The sequence below is a fragment of the Medicago truncatula genome, chromosome 2 (genome assembly GCF_003473485.1).
Source record: "Medicago truncatula cultivar Jemalong A17 chromosome 2, MtrunA17r5.0-ANR, whole genome shotgun sequence".
Taxonomy (NCBI): Eukaryota; Viridiplantae; Streptophyta; class Magnoliopsida; order Fabales; family Fabaceae; genus Medicago; species Medicago truncatula.
In genome coordinates, this window is record NC_053043.1 from 41299643 (window position 1) to 41317921 (window position 18279).

An 18279-nucleotide genomic window follows, 5' to 3' on the forward strand; every position below is an offset into this window, starting at 1 on the left:
TGATTTTTGTGTCGTTCATGTTACATATCCAAAAATATGTCTATTCTAATCACTTGAATACAATCATATATGTTGACACATGTACTTTACCGTTTTATAATAATATTATCATAGATGTTGTAAGTATATTCATCATTTTTATTTTTAGTGAAATTATATCGTATCAAGATATTTTTTCTTCGTCCAATAGTCTATTGACTAGATATTCATGTATAATGCAAACGTCCCTACCAACTAAGTTGGGTTTATGAAGACTTGTATCAACGTATTTGTCAACTTAAATAAATAAATATCTTTTTTTTTTTAATGGAATATCTTAATAATTATAATTAGTAAATGATTTCTTCTAAAAAAATAATTAGTAAATGATTTGATTAAAATAATTAAAAATCATGATTGTTTAGGAGAGGCTTACAGGTCGAAAAAGGAGAAAAGTGTGGCTATCTACACGATCCGCACAAAATCCAGGTTGCTCCATTTCCGTAACAAAGCATTTTCATCTTTGATTCCTTTTCCCTAAAAAACTCCAATTCCAATTCACCGAAATTCCCTCCTTCATTCTTCCCGTTACATCAAATCAAATCCAATTAGTTCAAACAAACTCTACTACAGTTCTTCTTCTTCAACCATGGCTGGATACAGAGCAGACGATGAATACGATTACCTTTTCAAACTAGTTCTAATCGGTGATTCAGGTGTTGGTAAATCCAACTTGCTTTCTAGATTCACTAGAAACGAGTTCAATTTGGAATCTAAATCTACTATTGGTGTTGAATTCGCTACCAAGAGTTTGACTGTTGATGCTAAAGTCATTAAGGCTCAGATTTGGGATACTGCTGGTCAAGAAAGGTCTTTTTTTTTTCTCTCCCTTTTTAAAGCTTTTTCATTAGTTTAATTTTTTGTATTTATTTGAAATTTGATTGTGTTTGTTTCTTAGAACCCTTGTTGATTGGTTCTTATTTCTCAATTGATTGTTTTATTTTCATAGAAAAAATGTTAGTAAGTTAGTTGATACTATGTAGTAGTAGTTTTTAGGGTTAGGATTTTAGACCAAGCTCGTTTCGTATGATTGTTTAAATTTTGAGTTTAAGTTTGATACGCTGTCAAAATGATCACAATAATTGAACTTTAGAAGTAATTATGATTGAAGTCAAACATTTTTGTTTATTTGACGGTAATGAGTGATTGTCAACAGTATAATTTTTTTTCTTCTACACTGACAGTGTAGAATTCAGATTCCCTGCAGTGGAGAATCATGTATTCAATAATTTGGGACATCCGTGGCTGTCCGATTAGGTCTGAAAAATGCAGATTTAAATTTAAATTTTATAATTAAAAATACCGAACTTAAACCTGGACCACCCAATTTTTGTCGAATGACACCAATGTCCCAAATGCATGGAATCCTGACTGCAGAGAAGCCTAGTCCGACAGAGTATATGAATTAAATCCTTACATTTATTGATCACACTATATAATGTTATTTCAAAGGCGTTAAGTGTTTTTGCTATTTTATGGATTTGTAAATTTCAAATGTTTTTATAGACTTGACACTGGGGATAAGTTTTTGCAAAATTACTGGTGTTTAAAATCACTTTCAAGCTATCTTGTCAAATAGCGGTTATAGCAGCAGACCTAGTATAGGGAATTTGAAAAAATGACTCTTATTATGCGATATGCTATTTAGTACAAACTGCTGTTAAATTGCACCTGTGGCGTTGCTAAACGACTACAGCGTAGCAGGATTTGAATAAACTGTTATTTTTTGCAATTTGCAATCGACAGCACTGCATTCAAGTTTATACCTTTGAAAAATACTCCTCTGATTAGGTTGAAACTTCTTTTTAGTTTGTCGTGTAAATATTCTGTGACAAAAAAAGGCTGAAAATAAGTAATTGTGTGCAGTTTACAAATTACGCTAAAGAGTGAAGAAAGTCGAAGTACTCTAAACCCAGAAACACTATTTAGAAATTTCATTGTATTGGGTTCTTATTAGAGATAGGATTCTTGGTTATTGCCAAACAGTTGATAATCATCCATGCTAATTTCAAGCTACCAGTTATATCCTTTTTTAGGAAATCTTCCACCAAGGAATGTCAGCTTTATTCACTTGGCTATTACCCTTGATCCTTAAAATCCAAAGATGACATAATTTTTTTTTTTGAGAAAACAGATGACATAAACTTGTTAACTTGCTTTATGACCATGGTCAATGTCATATAAGTATTTTGAGCCTAACTATTTGGAAAGTCATGATTCTCCTTTTAATAAATTAGTAATTTTAATGCTTAATAAGTTGTTAATTATGTACAAGTTACAACAACCCAACTGGCCCTGAATATACATCCCTCTTTGCAAATCTTATCATTATTAATCCTTGTAACCATGATAGTCAAAATCATGCGTTTGATTGTAAAAACGCATGATTCAATGTTTATACTTACCTCGGCGATTAAGAGTACACACACAATCAGGTTTTGGTGAAATCGGGTGGAATCCCACTGGTTAATTGCAAATTCGTATGATCTGCGATTACTGGGTGGCCGTTACGACGGCTGCCGTGCACGCTGGGGGTTAAATAAACCCCTTTTTCTGTGTGCGGGTTGAGAAAACGATATATTTTCTATCAGCGGGTCATAAAAAAACCCAGTTATTTTTGTGGGTCCATCTAAAAAAATAGGGTTTTTAGGAGTTCAAAACATGCTCTCTTGTGTGTCACTCCCTGTTTCTGTTCTGTAGGATTAGATTTTCTTGGTGTTTTTTTTACTAGTTTTAGTTGTTTTGTTTGAGACTTGTGAAGTTGAGTTATTTTGTATGACTTTATTTATTGAACGACTTATACTTATAACTTTTAATTTATTACTAATACAAGGACTCTAGTCTTGAAGTGTGATTTGAAGTTTTCTCCATCTTTTAATATTTTATATGCATAAATATATGAATTTATATGAATATGGGTGTTATGAATTTTGTATAATCTCACCATTCATGTTACGCGCTTTTATGAATTTACTTCTCTTTCTAGATTCTGCGTAAAATCTCGATATTAACTACCTTGCATGTAATCTTTGGTGAATTTAGGCTTAATAACTGATACTACATAGTGCTTATATAGTTGGCATACTGCTGGTTACTTGTTTATTGTGTATTCTTGTACACTAGATATCTACACTTCCCACCTCTGCAGCACCAACACATGTGATCAAAGGCGTATATAATGTCTGACATGTGTCGGTGTCCGACAACAACACGACACCGTCACATGTGATTACATTCAATTAATTCATTTTCTTAAATTATGACCAATATCGATGTGTTAGTGTCAATGTCTTGTCCAACGTTCTTGTGTTTGTAAGTTTTTCACAGCTTTCCACATATATAAAGGGTAGAGGTAGGTATGGAGCTGCTAAACCTAGTTGCAATGAATTGCACTAGTTAATAGCAGTTTATAGTTTGAATTCCTCCTCCTGTTCTTCTGGTGATTATCATTTAAATAATAGAAATCGTAGGAGAAGATGGTTTCCCGGCCAAATGGGTCTGTTATATAGTTGGTTTGGATTAGGAATAGGAAATTTTATTGAAGAACCGTAGTTCCATTCCTTACCCAATGTGGGATGATGCAACACCATTAGAATGTAACAATAGACTCCTTTTTACGTATTAGTACTCCAGTTCCCCCACCCTAAATACTTCGGAGGCCATTGACCTTTTCTTCCCCCTTACCTCTCCCGTTATATATATTAATTATCAATACCTCCCCTCCTCCGAAAAGAGTCACCTTGTCCTCAAGGTGGAGATGAAGGCGCCTTTAACACTAGAAGTAGCATCCCGGTTGGTTTCACAATCAAGGAGGTTCGGCCAGTGGGCCAATAATTTTTAAGTACCAGTACGGTTCTGTCTAGTACTGAGATGTATTTTGGTTGGACCTGCAACTTGTATTCATTTGATAGCATGGGGCTGCTGCTTAGCTGCCATTTTCTTCAGCAAGGAGACATGAAAGACGGGCGAACTATGCCATTTTAATGCAATTCCAATCTGGATGCAACTTTGGCAATCCTTTCCAACACCTTATAAGGTCTGTAAAAATCCGGGCTGGGTTTCTCATTAGGCTTTTTGATCAAGGAATGCAATTATATGGCTACAAATCAAAAAAGCCCTATACCCAATCTGAGACTCGAATCCCCTTTGATACTTGTTAGCTCAAGCTCATTGCTGTTCCTGAGCAAAATGTTTCTCGAATTCTACCAGCAACATATCTCTTTCTTCTCAAATTCTCCCATATTACTAAAAGTTATGGTTTTTACAGTCCTAGCAGCAATTTGTATCATGACTTTCCCTACCTTTTTGATTTTTATCTCGTTGTTAGCATACATGTACATGCAACCATCAAAAACTGAACTTGTATCAAAAGAATTTATGTCATAAGTCATAAATAATATCATATTCACTTGTGCGGACAACTGCACAATTTGCTCCGAATATATATTTGCATTTTGCAACCCTTATCCAGTTATCCTTACTAATCTATGTAATCCTGATGAACTTATGTTTATTATCTAGGTGGCAGTGTTGTAAAATAGTGGCACTATAGCGCTATGGAATTTTAGCAAATTGCTATTGTTTCACGATACGCGATTTAGTTCAAAGTGTTGTCAAATAGCAAATTAGCAACTATATCACTATAGCATAGCAGAAACTGAACAAACCGCCATTTTCCACGATTCACGTTTGACAAACCTTCTAGGTGGTCTGTAAGGTGTTCATATGGCAAAAGATAGTAGGATGCAGCCGATTACTTGTTTCACATGTATCGTCCACTAATTTGTATCTACCTGTAATTGTATCCAAAATAATTTATCTCAATGATACTTTAACTAGTTATAATGTGTGACTATGATAGGATATAGAAAGTCATGTAGTTGGGACAGTTAGTTAAATGGTAGGGAATGATTTGTATAAATGGGGGGAAATCAGAATAGAGATTACTCTCTATATTTGAAAAGAAACAATTATTGAAAGAATAGGGGAGAGAGACAGAGAGAGAATAGGACAGAGATCTCTCATCCAAGTATTTCCCCTATTACAACAGAGCCACTGCTCTATTCACTAAATGTTTACCATACTCAATGGACCCCCTCTATCCTTGCATCCTCTTATTTATACAAGATGATGCTTTAACTAACCAAATGCTCTAACTACTCCAATCCCCTTTATTCTGTATCCTAACAGGCTATTACTTAAAAAGATATAGAATGAAGGAAAAGTCAAAAGATAGCTATATCTAGCTTGACATATGTATCTAATGATGATATTCTATCACATCTACTCAATGATAGTCTTTCACAGAAAGTTTGTTTCAATGAAAATATATTCTGCGGTAATGGTTCTAGTTTTGAAGCAGCCTACTCTCTCTTGTTAGTTATTACTTATTAGACTTAAATTTTTTGTAATCGATTCTTTTTGAAGAAACTGAGTTGGTCTGTGCATTTTTGTTGCAAAATACTGGAAAGAAATTAGTTGTGCCGTTACAAATGGGTGGAGAAATTTCTTTGTAATCGATTCTTTTTGAAGAACCTGTGCAAAATACTTGAACTGTGTTTCTGTAATAGGTACCGTGCCATCACTAGTGCTTACTACCGAGGAGCTGTCGGTGCTTTACTTGTCTATGATGTCACACGGCGTGCTACATTTGAGAACGCTGCTAGGTGGTTGAAAGAGTTGAGAGATCACACAGACCCCAACATTGTGGTCATGCTTATTGGAAATAAGTCGGATCTCCGACACCTTGTTGCTGTCCCCACAGAAGATGGAAAGTCTTTTGCAGAGAGGGAGTCTCTCTACTTCATGGAGACTTCTGCTTTGGAAGCAACCAATGTAGAAAATGCATTCACTGAGGTTCTATCTCAGATATACCGCATAGTGAGCAAGAAAGCAGTTGAAGCGGGCGAAGGTGGCAGTTCCTCGTCAGTCCCGTCTGTAGGACAGACAATAAACGTGAAAGAGGATTCTTCGGTTTTGAAGAGATTTGGATGCTGCTCGAACTAGGTGCTTCATGTATGTCAGTTGGTTCGATAGCCTGTGTCATCTTGTAAATGTCTGCACTCGAACTGGGATTTCAACTTGTAGCATAAGGCTAGTCTTACATATGGTTTTGGATAATGTTTAAAGCATCATTTGCAGGATTTGTTTTTCTTATAGCGGTATTTTTAAAGTTGTACTTAACAAATAGGACTACCCAAATTCATACAGGTCAAGTTTTATTTGCAGGATTTTGATATTTGCTATGCTCCAGTAATGGTGCAGCAAATAACAGTTTGAATGTCATTGTTTAGAATCAAAGATTTGAAACCCTTATGTTTAGTTTCGTTATACTGTTAAGACCATATACATGTTCTAGCTATTGCACCAAACCTGATTATCTTGGTTAAGTTATTATTTTTTAAAGGAAAAAAAATCTTGGTCGAGGTACTGGAATCAATAAATCGTTGGCTTAGCTAACAGATCATTTGTAGAACTGTGTGAAATTAATAAAATAATGTATAAATATTTATATAAATAAACTTTGCTTAAAATTATTAGCATTTAAACAAGGTTTTTTTCTTCAAAATAACTATCTCTGTTTCACTAAAACTTACATTCATCTTGGTTGTTTATTTGTGCTACACTGCATTTGGCACTCTTTCAAGTTCTCCAAGTAGCTTTGGTATTTATCTTTGAACTAACTAATTGCATGTGACATTGCTTCTTCATCTTCGTGTTAAGTAAAGAAAGTTCTGTATGTAAATTTTCAGATTTAAATAATATAGCTCTTCCTTTAAAAAAGTGCCAGCATTCATTTACAACTAATTTCCATTATTTTTATTTTACCATCTACCATATTGTATTTCCCACTTGATTTTGTATGAAATTGCATAATCCTTATTATAAAAAAGTTAATCCAACTTACTACTAATATTAAATTGAAATTCCATTATTAGATCCTTGTTTGTTGCTGGAGAAAAAGAATCTCAAAACAATAATAGTAGACTTTCAGTTAATGCGATGCATGTGAGGATTCAAATGTATTAATGTGTACAAAACAAGAAAACTATTGGATTGATCAATAATACAGAACTGTAGCCTGCTAATAATTAATTATTTATTCAAATGTACAAAGCAAGATTATTATTAAAAAATTAAACCATGATCTGTAACATAAACTTATTCAATTCTATCTTTCTAATAATTCAACCTTTTTTAATACCGCACGATTTTCAGGCCATGAGTATTATAATCACAATGCAAAGCTAAACACAAAAGGAAAAGTCGAATTGACCTAACTCAACTGATAATACTGATATTTTCGCATGATGTTTATGTTATCCTGTAATGCCGCTATACTGAAACACACTAGGAATATTCCGCTGTCGAAAAACCGTTGAACACTCTGGCAACTCTCCGAGATCAGCAAACAACGACTCATCCTCCTCTCGCATTGTCAACGTAACATCCTCTACTCCGCCACATATCGGACTTACGAGAACTCCAGTAGATACAATATCGTCGAACCATCCAAACACGGCGTGGTGGTCGCCGGTGAGGTCAAAGTCTGGATGAGTGACGAAAATGGGCCGATCTTCCGGCTGGGGAGTGGCGGCCGGAGACTCGACGGGAGAAGGAGTGTCGACGGCAGCCGTGACGGTGGCGGTGACGGCGTTGGTGGAAGAATGATGAGATTTTGGGAGAGGGAGGGAGTGGTTGTGTTCATGGGCGTAGGTTACGAGGAGGTTTGTGGGGTCCACACGGCTTCTTTCGACTTGTTTTCTTGCTGGACAACCTTTTGAACTACTACATCGGTAGTATCCCCTGCATTATCAGATTCAAGTTCGTTAATTAAATGATTAATTAATTTAAAATTGTACGTTATGAGGAGAAAATTTGAATGAAATTGTTTAAAAAATGTTGGTGATGTTGATTGGGATGATGATCCAAAACAAGAAGGGAAAGTGACACATTTATGGATCATGACACATCTTAAGCGCGTACATCACCATATATACTTGATATTTATGTTTTTGTTTTTAGCTTTGTCTTATCTTAACTTTTTAAGACAAAAAAAATGTTAATATTTGTTTTTAGAGGGAAAAAAAATGTTAATATCATTAAAAATGTCACACAATAAATATCGAATTCTTTGATATCATTATCTAAACATCTCAATTTTATGAAGGATATAACAAGGTAAAACCACAATAACATATGATTGGAGATTTACATTATAAATTTTTAAAAGTTGACATTTATTATAAAATTCCAAGCAATATTAACATTTCGTACCAATGCTGCTACTCCTTCACATATTATTTTTTATATATTTTTTTTTTGAAGAAGCTAAATTAACCCACTTAAATTGACACCAAAGATAATCGAACATGAGACTTTGAGGATGAGCACACTCTCAATCCCAAATCAATTTTTTATTCCTATTTTTGTTTAGGTGCAAAGTTATCATAACTTGCTATCCAAAACAAAGTTGTCATAACTTGATTGATTAATTATGCAAGTTAACACAAGTACATATATGTTTTTTATTTTGAACAAAATACAAGTACTTACAATCCTTCAAAAAAAAAAAAGTACTTACATGTAGGGTAGTCCGTCAAAAATAAAAGTAAAAGAGTAATGATATTTGAACAATTTTTTTGCTACAATTTTTGGGACAACCTTGTTGTGCTATCTTTTCATTGGTCAAAAACAATGAAGAGAGAAAAAGGAAGAGAGAGAATGGAAAGATAATGTGAGTATGAAAAAGAAAGTTGTACAAAAGTTGAACAAAAATGGTTGTACAAATATCATTTCTCAAAGTAAAAATACTTACATGTAGTAGTTGTATTGGTAAAAGCAGGGTAGTACTTGAATGATATAGAATTGGTGACATAGGTAATATTAGTCAATTACAATGTTATAAGTGACCTTTTTCTTTTCTTTTTTCACAAGGATTCTGACATTATAATTGACCAATGTCATCAATGGTTGTACAAATATCATTTCTCAAAGTAAAAATACTTACATGTAGTAGTTGTATTGGTAAAAGCTGGGTAGTACTTGAATGACATAGAATTGGTGACATAGGTAATATTAGTCAATTACAATGTTATAAGTGACCTCTTTCTTTTCTTTTTTCACAAGGATTCTGACATTATAATTGACCAATGTCATCAATGTCTCAAAATTCTATGTCACCCAAGTGCTACCCGTAAAAGCAAATGTTGCACAAAAGACATACATGCACATCTCATAGGAAAAATGCTTTTCTCCCAACAAGATTTGCTCACTCCAAATCAAACTTCCAAAAATATCTCTGACGTGATTTAAGTCAGCTGAAAATTCACACTGAACCCCAACATGAGTTAACTCACGCATGGTTTATAACCTGCGCGAGTTAACTCGCGCTGAGTTTATAACTTGCGAGAGTTAACTCCCGCACCCTGTCTTAAGTCACGCAGAGGTATGTTTGAAAATTTGATTAGGAGCAAACAAATTTTTTATAGAAGAAGAGCATTTTTCATCTCACAGGCCCTTGCTCGGGCCACATCATATGTACAATCCATAAAACATAGATAAAATACTAACCCATATTCTAAAATCACATGTTAAAAAACTCATAATAATTTCTTTAAAAAATAACTCATAATAGAAACATATTTTAAAAATTGCTTATTCAATTTTTTTAAAGTTAGAATTTTATTTTCTTTTTAATACAAAATTGCTACATTTAGATTTTTTAACATGTTCTCTTAAAACATTAGTTTGTAAGACTATAGAATATAATTATAAACTCGATTGAAGTTGTAACTTCATTATACAAATCGTTGAAATGTGGATAAGATAAACTATAAAAACAACAACAAAATTGTTTTTCGTCAAATAATCACAGACTAAAAATTCACATAATAAAATGAATACATGTGAAATTTAAAATTTAAACTCTCTTCATTAACAATGTCTCTATCAACTAGAGTATATTCAAATAGACACTTTATTGATAAAAATATTACATAATATATACCGGAGTTTAAACCCCAAACCCTCTATTGTTCACCATAATAGCCAAATTTCTTTGAAAACAATAATAATAAATCTTAGATTTTTATATTCTCTTAATTATTTGTACTATCAAATGCGTGAACCAACGCGGTTTAGAGCCCGCGTGAGCTATCTAAATAACCAAAGTTCCTAACTACCACCACTACAATCCATAATCCATAATGTGCATTTTAGCACAGCCGCTCTCAACCTACTATCCTACGCTTAATGGTGGCAACAACCACTATCCTTCACACAATTCCGCCATGCACTTCTAAATTTAGTTCGTATTCCAAAACCATGTTTAGCATTTTTCACTCCAATTAAACTTAAGCTAATCTAGCTATATATCATAATGAAAATTAATTAATTAGATGAAGTTTATGAACTAGTGTAGAGGTAGAAATTAGAAATTAGAAATTATAGTACCTTGGATAAGGGGAGCCTTTGATGGGCTTTTGACCGTACTTTCTCCAAGCCCATGAATCCGACGGTGGATATGTCTCTCCTCTACTCTTAGATCCTTCCACGTCAGCAATTGGTATAGTCACCACCCTCTTCTTCATCTCCCTCCTATGTGTATCATAAAATTCTTCAACGGTTAACTACTTTAACTTCCCAATTCTCAAACCAAATAAAATATAAAATAAAAATTCATTTTGTTTAAATTGGAAAAGGAGAAATTATTATTGATAACAGTTCTACTAATAATCATTTTACAACTGCGTCAGTTATATTTGAACAAAATCCATAAAAAAAAAGGCTCATACCTTTTCTTGGGCGATGATTCTTCAATTTTTGTGTCTTCACAAGAAGAGGGAGAAGCAGGACCATCTTCCAAGATGGGCTCGAGCTTGAGCTCAGGCTCAGGCTCTTCTCGGTCAGCAACATACAATGGTTTTGTGTTGAATCTACGTTTGTACATGATTGCTTATAGAAGAAAAAAAAAAATTTGATTCTCCTTTTTGAAGTTCTTAATTAGTGTAGGAAATGGTGATAAGAAAATTGGGCTCGCCGGAAAAAGAAGAGAGGGGTGGCCGGAAAATTGAGGAGAGGAGAGTGAGATTGAGAGAGATTAAGAGAGGATTGAGATTGTTGTTTAATATGAGCCGCCATGGTGACAGATTGGCAATGTAGCTAGTTTATTATGGACGTGCAAGCAAATAGATGAATTAATTAACATTTTAATCAAAGGTTTTTATTTGATATAGTAAGGTTCATGATAAACATAAGCTTCTACTCATTCATTGGTTGTTACGTCATGATCTATGACTATTGGGTCCTATGTATAAAATAATATAATGTGTATGATTAGGGTTAGTAGAAATATTCTATATTATGTGCTCATTATGGTCTTATTTTCAAATGTAGGTTGTTTATGTTGGTGGGGCATCTAAATTGAGAAAAACATAACCGAAGTGAGAAAACAAAATTGGAAATGGTGTGTATTATGCTATGAAGCCAGGATATTTAGGTAGCAGGGATCCAATCCAGATGTGATACGATTAAACTTAAATAAATAAAAGTTTTGAAATTTAGGACATGAAAAAGTTTAGATACAATAAAAAAATATTATTAAAATTATATACATGTAAAATACTTTTAAAAGAATATGCATTTATGATAATTTACAAAAAAAAAAATACATTCGATCAAAATACAAAAGGTAAAATTTTCTTCTAAGTCATAATATATTGTAATTCATCTCTATCTTAGGATATCAACAAGACATCATAAAATAAATTTAATATTTGGTTAATCGAGAGAGAACTCTATCAACCTTGTCTTGCATATTTTATATCATACCCTTAATATTTTTTAGGATAAATATTCGTGAAGTAACTCTTAAGTATTTGATAAAAAAATTAAAAAGTTGAAAAATAATTTCAATCGATCGATATCCGATACAATATATGTCACCAAATTTTAAAGTATTCAAGTTTCATAAGTACGATCCTACCAAATTCAGGTTTCATAAGTACGATCATACCAAATTCAGGTTTCATAAGTACGATCATACCAAATTACGTAGAATGCAAATTTTTCTGAAATTTATACTAAAACTTTGATGTTATGGAACTATGAAGGACGCATTCTAAAATTCCAATATTGTATTTAGTCTACTTGTAAAAAAAAAAAAACTTTGTATATAGTGCTTACAAATAACATTTTCAAATGAAAAATGGGATATGCAGAGACGTACACTGTTAACATTTTGTCCAAAAACACTATGCAACAAATTGCATCGGTTTTCCTAAACAAGACATTAATCAACTAGCCTTACGTAGAAAATCTTTCGATATATGTTTGCACATCAAGATGTACAAATATGTCCAAATGTAAAAGCAACCATTCATTGAAAAAAATGCACATTTTAGCTTAAATAAAACATGTGAATTATTGTCCTTGTGAGTTAGCTTAATTGTTAAGAAACCAAAATTCACCACTTATTATTCAGCTCATGATGGAAACGTCTATTTATTTGATAAAAGAAAATTTTAATTATCAAATTGTGTCTTAATTATCATCTATTCATTTATTTTATATTCACTAAAAAAAATTATGGCAATCCGGCAGGCAAAAAGCACTTTTGGCACTCTACGTGGAAAAACAAATCATACTTTCACTTAAACAAATTAAAAAATGAAAGACTCGTGTATCTCTCACTCTCACGGTTTTCTTTTTCCTCTTTGATTGCTATTTGAACATAATGTAACATTTATTTTCAAATTAGAGGTAGTGGTTAGGTAATCTTGTTTTAGAATTTTTTTTTTTTTTGAGGGATTGTTTTAGAATTTCTATTACGTGATGTTAATTTTATTGTGATCCCAAGATTCTCATAATATATATAAATAAATGGGAAATCAAGTTTTTTATGTTACTTTCCTTTTTCGTCAAATTTTACTATTTACTAAATTTAAATAATTCAATTTTAGCATATAAAAAATTGAATTGTCTACACACACGACTGAATCTTACGAAGCGGCGCCAACCATCTTGTTTTGGCCAACACAAAACAACCGTCATCATCTCAAATGCATACATCAAGACCAACTTTGTTCATAACATAAGAAAAGGAGGTAGCTACATTACATTTGTATATGTGAGGACTCAGTTTATGCCATTGCATTTCACCATTAGTATTCGATTGCTCAGTAGTTTGATTACGCATAATTAGGCATTCAACCGACTATTAAGAAGAAAGTTTTCTTGTTCACAAATTGTTTAAGCTGATTCGTTAATATATATTGTTCCATACTTTATTGCTCCTATGTGTCCAAATACTCTAGAGAGTCGCACCAAAAGCTTGTTGCCGCGCTTTCACAAAGTGTTGTAGAACAGCAAACACATTCCCCGAGAAACTTGCCTCATGATCGATAATGGATAGCAATGCATCCCATAAATCGGTACGCTGCTAGAAAAGAACACTTATACTGCACTTGAAGAAAATATGATCGATATCTTCAATATATTCTTCAAAAACCGCACATTGATCGGGGAGCTAAGCACCTTTCATTTGCAATCTAACTCTCGTAGGCAAGCAATTGCGGAAAATTCTCCACATAAAGTTGTTTACCTTCAATGGCAACTTCAATTTCCAAATTTTGTTCCAATTCCCGACACACGTTGTTGTTGAGCTTCTAAATTATGATTCATGAATTCCATGTACACACTCCTGACCATATAACCACCATCTTTATTAATCTTCCAAGTAGGCATGTCATGGAGTATTAAATATCCTTATGGTTGTGTTATGGTCAAAGAGTCCATTAATTAGCTCCATATTTCATTGCTTCTGAGTTAAGTTGTGACCATTAAATCTGAAACAGTGATATGTGGACACTCCAAATGATGAGTAGTTGTTAAGATACGAAGCCAACTAGCCAAGGTTGGTACCATATACTTGAATCCTTTCTCCCGTTCCTATGCTACATTGAAAACCTTGACGAATCACACCATTCACACTATATATACTTCGCCAAACATAATTGCATTGTGATTATTGCCTAAATCAGCTCCATGATAATCACCTCTAGGAAAACATTTTGCTTTGAGTAAACGGGTGATAAGAGAGTCTACATTAGAAACCAATTTTGAAGCCTACTTGCCAACCATAGCCATGTTAAAGCCTTAAGACTTTTAAAACCCATACCACCAAAAACCTTAGGAGTAGAAAGTCTTTCTCATGACAACCGGTGCAATCCTTGAGAGTTTGATGAATTATGACCCCACAAAAAAAAATTCATCATTTTCTCAATCTTATTAATAAGTGAATCAGGAAGTATAATACACTCAAAACATAAGAGAGAATATACTGCAAGACTAATTTAGTAAGAATATTTCGACCCGCTTGTGAGAGACACCTACTACTCTAAGAATTAAGCTTGCTCCAAATGTGATCTTTAACAAACTTAAGTTGCATATTTTCTTCTCCTTATCATTGACGACAATCCAAGATATTTACTAGTACCTAACACTTGACAGACGTGCGATGTGAGTATTAGCAACGAGATCCTTAAGGTCGTCTGGTGTATTTTGACTGGAAAATAATTCTACTTTCTATAAGTTAATAGCTTGCCTCGAAGCTTCTTCATAAACAACCAATATATATTCCATAACAACCGCCTCACCTTCACATGCTCCAAAAAATAGAAAACAATCGTCTGTGAAGAGGATATGTGAGAAGTAACGGGCGCACCCGTGCAAATCATGATACCTCTAATATCATTTCGATGATCAACTTCGTGAACAAGGAAGGATAAACCTTCAACACAAATAATGAAAAGGTAGGGTGAAAGAGGATCACCCTATCGAAAACCACAACCCAACATAATAGGTCCTACAGTTGCTCCATTGACATAGACCGATAGTCCACCGTCTCAGCACGAAGCATGATCCCGTTAATCGATCAAGATGAGAAACCCGTTTGACCCATGATATCATGCAAATACTTCTAATCTAATCTGTCATAAGATTTACTAATATCCAACTTAAGAGAAACTTCATTTTTCTTTCCTTTAGCTATTGCCTTCATTTATATAAATGTTGGCGAATAAATTGAAGGTATTTCAAGAGACGATGATTTCTGAAAACCAAACTATTCATGATAGACAACTTTTAGAAGGAGCGTTACTTGTGAATGAAATATTCGATTTGCCAAAATGAAAGAGGGATGAGTGTTATTATTGAAGGTTGATTTTGAAAGAGATTATGACGCAATAAATTGAAAATATTTAGAGTATATTTCATAAGATGAGATTTCAGAGAAATGAATGAAGGGGATGTGTATATGTATTTTCTCTCGAACGTCCATGATAGTCATTGTTAACAAAAGTCCAACTAGTGATTTATGGTTGGCAAGAGGCTATGAAGGGGTGATAAATGAATTTTGTTAAATTCATAGAAGGTTTATTTGTTAAGGTGGTCTGGTGCATAGAAAGATCAACTAGGTTCAGTTGAGACATGATGCATCTTTCAAAAGAAGAAGGATGTCTTGGAGTAAGAATTTTTCAGTTTTTGATCAATGTATCATTGCTATCCAAATGGCTATGAAGGTGCTTCACAAATTCAATTTCTATTTCGTTCAGGTTACATAATCATATTTATGACCCGATATTAGAATTGTTGGTCATATGCGTATATATTGGCCCTTGTTGTGATGCGGTCACTCCTATAGATTACGGTAATGATCATGCACTCGATGACTTTGAGCAGGAATGACAATTAAGTTCTCATATTATGCACCTTAGATCTAAGTCACCATAAAAATTCTTCTAATTTCTACTAGGATGGTAATACCTTAAAATAATATGAATCAATAAATATTTAGAATAGAAGAAAAACATCGTCAAGTAATCAACATAAGAATGAATAATCTTAATTATGCTATGAATAAAAATTACTTTTATCCTTGCCACCCAACTTGATTAAAATAAATAAAATAGATTACAGAAATATATTCATACATAATTAATCAAAATCTCATAGGTCATATTTCATCAATAAAATAATAAACTTTAAGTTATAATTATTTAATTAAAAGGGAGAGTCATAAATTTTTTGAATACTCGAAACACAAAATAAGTAGTTGAATAAATAATAAGTCAGAGAAATTCTAAAAGAACAAATATAATATATATAAATTATCGGGGTGTTACACCAACCATTTTAATTAGTGTTCCCTAGAAAGAAGAAGAGCAAGAAACATCAATCTGACGCAAGCAAAGATTTTAAGGTGGATGCTTCTAGCCGTTCGTCTCGCTAGCTCTTTAGCGGGTCTCATATCTCATTTTTTGCTTTATCTTTTTCTATATTTGCTTTTAATTTTTTTGAGGATTTTAATTTTGTCCTCCTTCTATCTCTGTATTTCTTTCTTTTAATATATGATTAGAGTTCTGTAGCATAAGACCCTCTACAACCTTTCTTTTGCGTAAAAATATGAGCTAAATCTTTGATAATGAATTATTATCGTAGGTAGTGTTGTCAAGACTTTATTTTTGTGTGAGAGAAAGTACTATAGAGGTCTGACATGAATTCACAAATATTGGTTTTAGTTACCTTCCGACTGGGATTAAAATAGTGATTATTTTTTATAATAAAAATAATGATTTGGTTAAGCACAAATGTATTTGTCTTTTTTCTTGGACGGGGTGGTTGAAAAATTAAATAAGAAAGTCACAATTCTAAATTAAAGAGTTCTGAGTATTGACCATAAAATATTAATATGATTCTGTACAAAAACTAATGATATAATTGACCGTAAAGAGTCCTGAAATAGCCACTTAATTATCCTGTTTCGGTTGATGTCAGAAAATGAATTAATATATTTTCATAAATTCATAATTTAAAATTCATAACTAGTGGTAAAAAGATGGACACTGAATTTGAGAGATCATGAGTTCGAGTTTCGTTAGTTCAAAGATCTTTGTTATTTTGGATTGTGAGATCATATCCTTAGCCGAATTATATTCCATTAGAAAATAAATCAAAATCAATATTTTCTTTACGTGTACTATCACTCTTCTACTCACAATTTCTTGAATTCAAGCGAGCTTGGTGTAAACGAGTAAATAATATGATTGATTGTTCATAGCCTTGTGAGGTCGTCCAATATGAATTAGGTTAATCATAGTAATACTTTTGATCGCGTATGCCTCTTTGTATTGTAGACCATTTTTCAAGTAAAATGATATACTCCAAAGTAAAACAATATAATTGTCTCAAGTCCGATACACTCCCGTGTAGTTTAACTTCATAAAAAAGAAAAATAATATTCTTTATTTTGTCTCTCAAATATGTGTGTTAAGATTGAATGAAAAAAAGACATTACTTGACGAACAAGTAATCTCATCTAGTGCCAACTAAGTTGCCACATTCATCAATGCCATCTATCAACAGCTTGTTGACAACTTTTTTGACAGTTAGAGACAATTAGAAGTAGTTGTAATTCAATTACATAACTAGGATCATGCATGGATGAACATAGTAGCTATGCCTATGCTATAGTCTTAAGCTTCTCTATAAATATCGTTCATCGATCTCTATTGTAATAGATTCATTGAGAAACAACAGAATCAGTTACACAATTCTCTCTATTTTCTTCTTTAGAATTCTCAATCTAGTTTCTTAGTAATAAGCAAATTGAATAATTAACGTATTAGTTTATAATATAATATAAATCATATATACCAACTATTCAATTAATCTGAAAAAAGAAATTTCTAGCTTATTATAAAACTTGAGAGTAATAAAAATGGTAATCTACAAAGTTCAAGGTTAAGAGTTGGTAAGTTTGAATGAAGAATGTTTATGCAATAATAATAATAATCAATAATTCAGAGCTTCATCCACAAAATTCACGTGTTGGATAGGCCTTTGCTAAAAGCAAAAGATTCGAAAATAATTTCGATCATGTAAATACACCTTTGTTGACTCTTAACATTTTTTTTTATTTTTTTTACAAAACTCTTAATATTTTTATATCACGTGCGTATTAGTTTATGGAAAGAATAATTAATAAAGAGGTTAGGCAACTAGTAAAATATAAGATGATGATTGCTTTTTCTGCATAATGACAGTATCAAGATTTGGGGGAGTACTTTGAAATAAGGCAACAAAGGATTGTTAGATTGATTGCACGGTTAAATTGGGAACCGATAAAAAAAAAAGTAAGCAATTAGGGCCGATGGAGATATTTTTGGCATTTTAAGATGT

General features: G+C 32.7%; 2 protein-coding genes across 2 annotated transcripts; one reads left to right on the forward strand and one right to left on the reverse strand.

Moving 5' to 3' along the window:
* Positions 1-394: 394 nt before the first annotated feature.
* On the forward strand, positions 395-6405 carry LOC11408702 (ras-related protein Rab11D). The gene is made up of 2 exons (XM_003596658.4): positions 395-849; positions 5610-6405. The coding sequence occupies exons 1-2, from the start codon at positions 629-631 to the stop codon at positions 6043-6045; spliced, it is 657 nt and encodes a 218-aa protein (XP_003596706.1). The 5' UTR covers positions 395-628; the 3' UTR covers positions 6046-6405.
* Positions 6406-7070: 665 nt separating this feature from the next.
* On the reverse strand, positions 7071-11363 carry LOC11410007 (probable WRKY transcription factor 69). The gene is made up of 3 exons (XM_003596659.3): positions 10836-11363; positions 10495-10638; positions 7071-7845 (listed from the first exon to the last, which is right to left on the reverse strand). The coding sequence occupies exons 1-3, from the start codon at positions 10988-10990 to the stop codon at positions 7359-7361; spliced, it is 786 nt and encodes a 261-aa protein (XP_003596707.1). The 5' UTR covers positions 10991-11363; the 3' UTR covers positions 7071-7358.
* Between the last annotated feature and the right edge of the window lie 6916 nt (positions 11364-18279).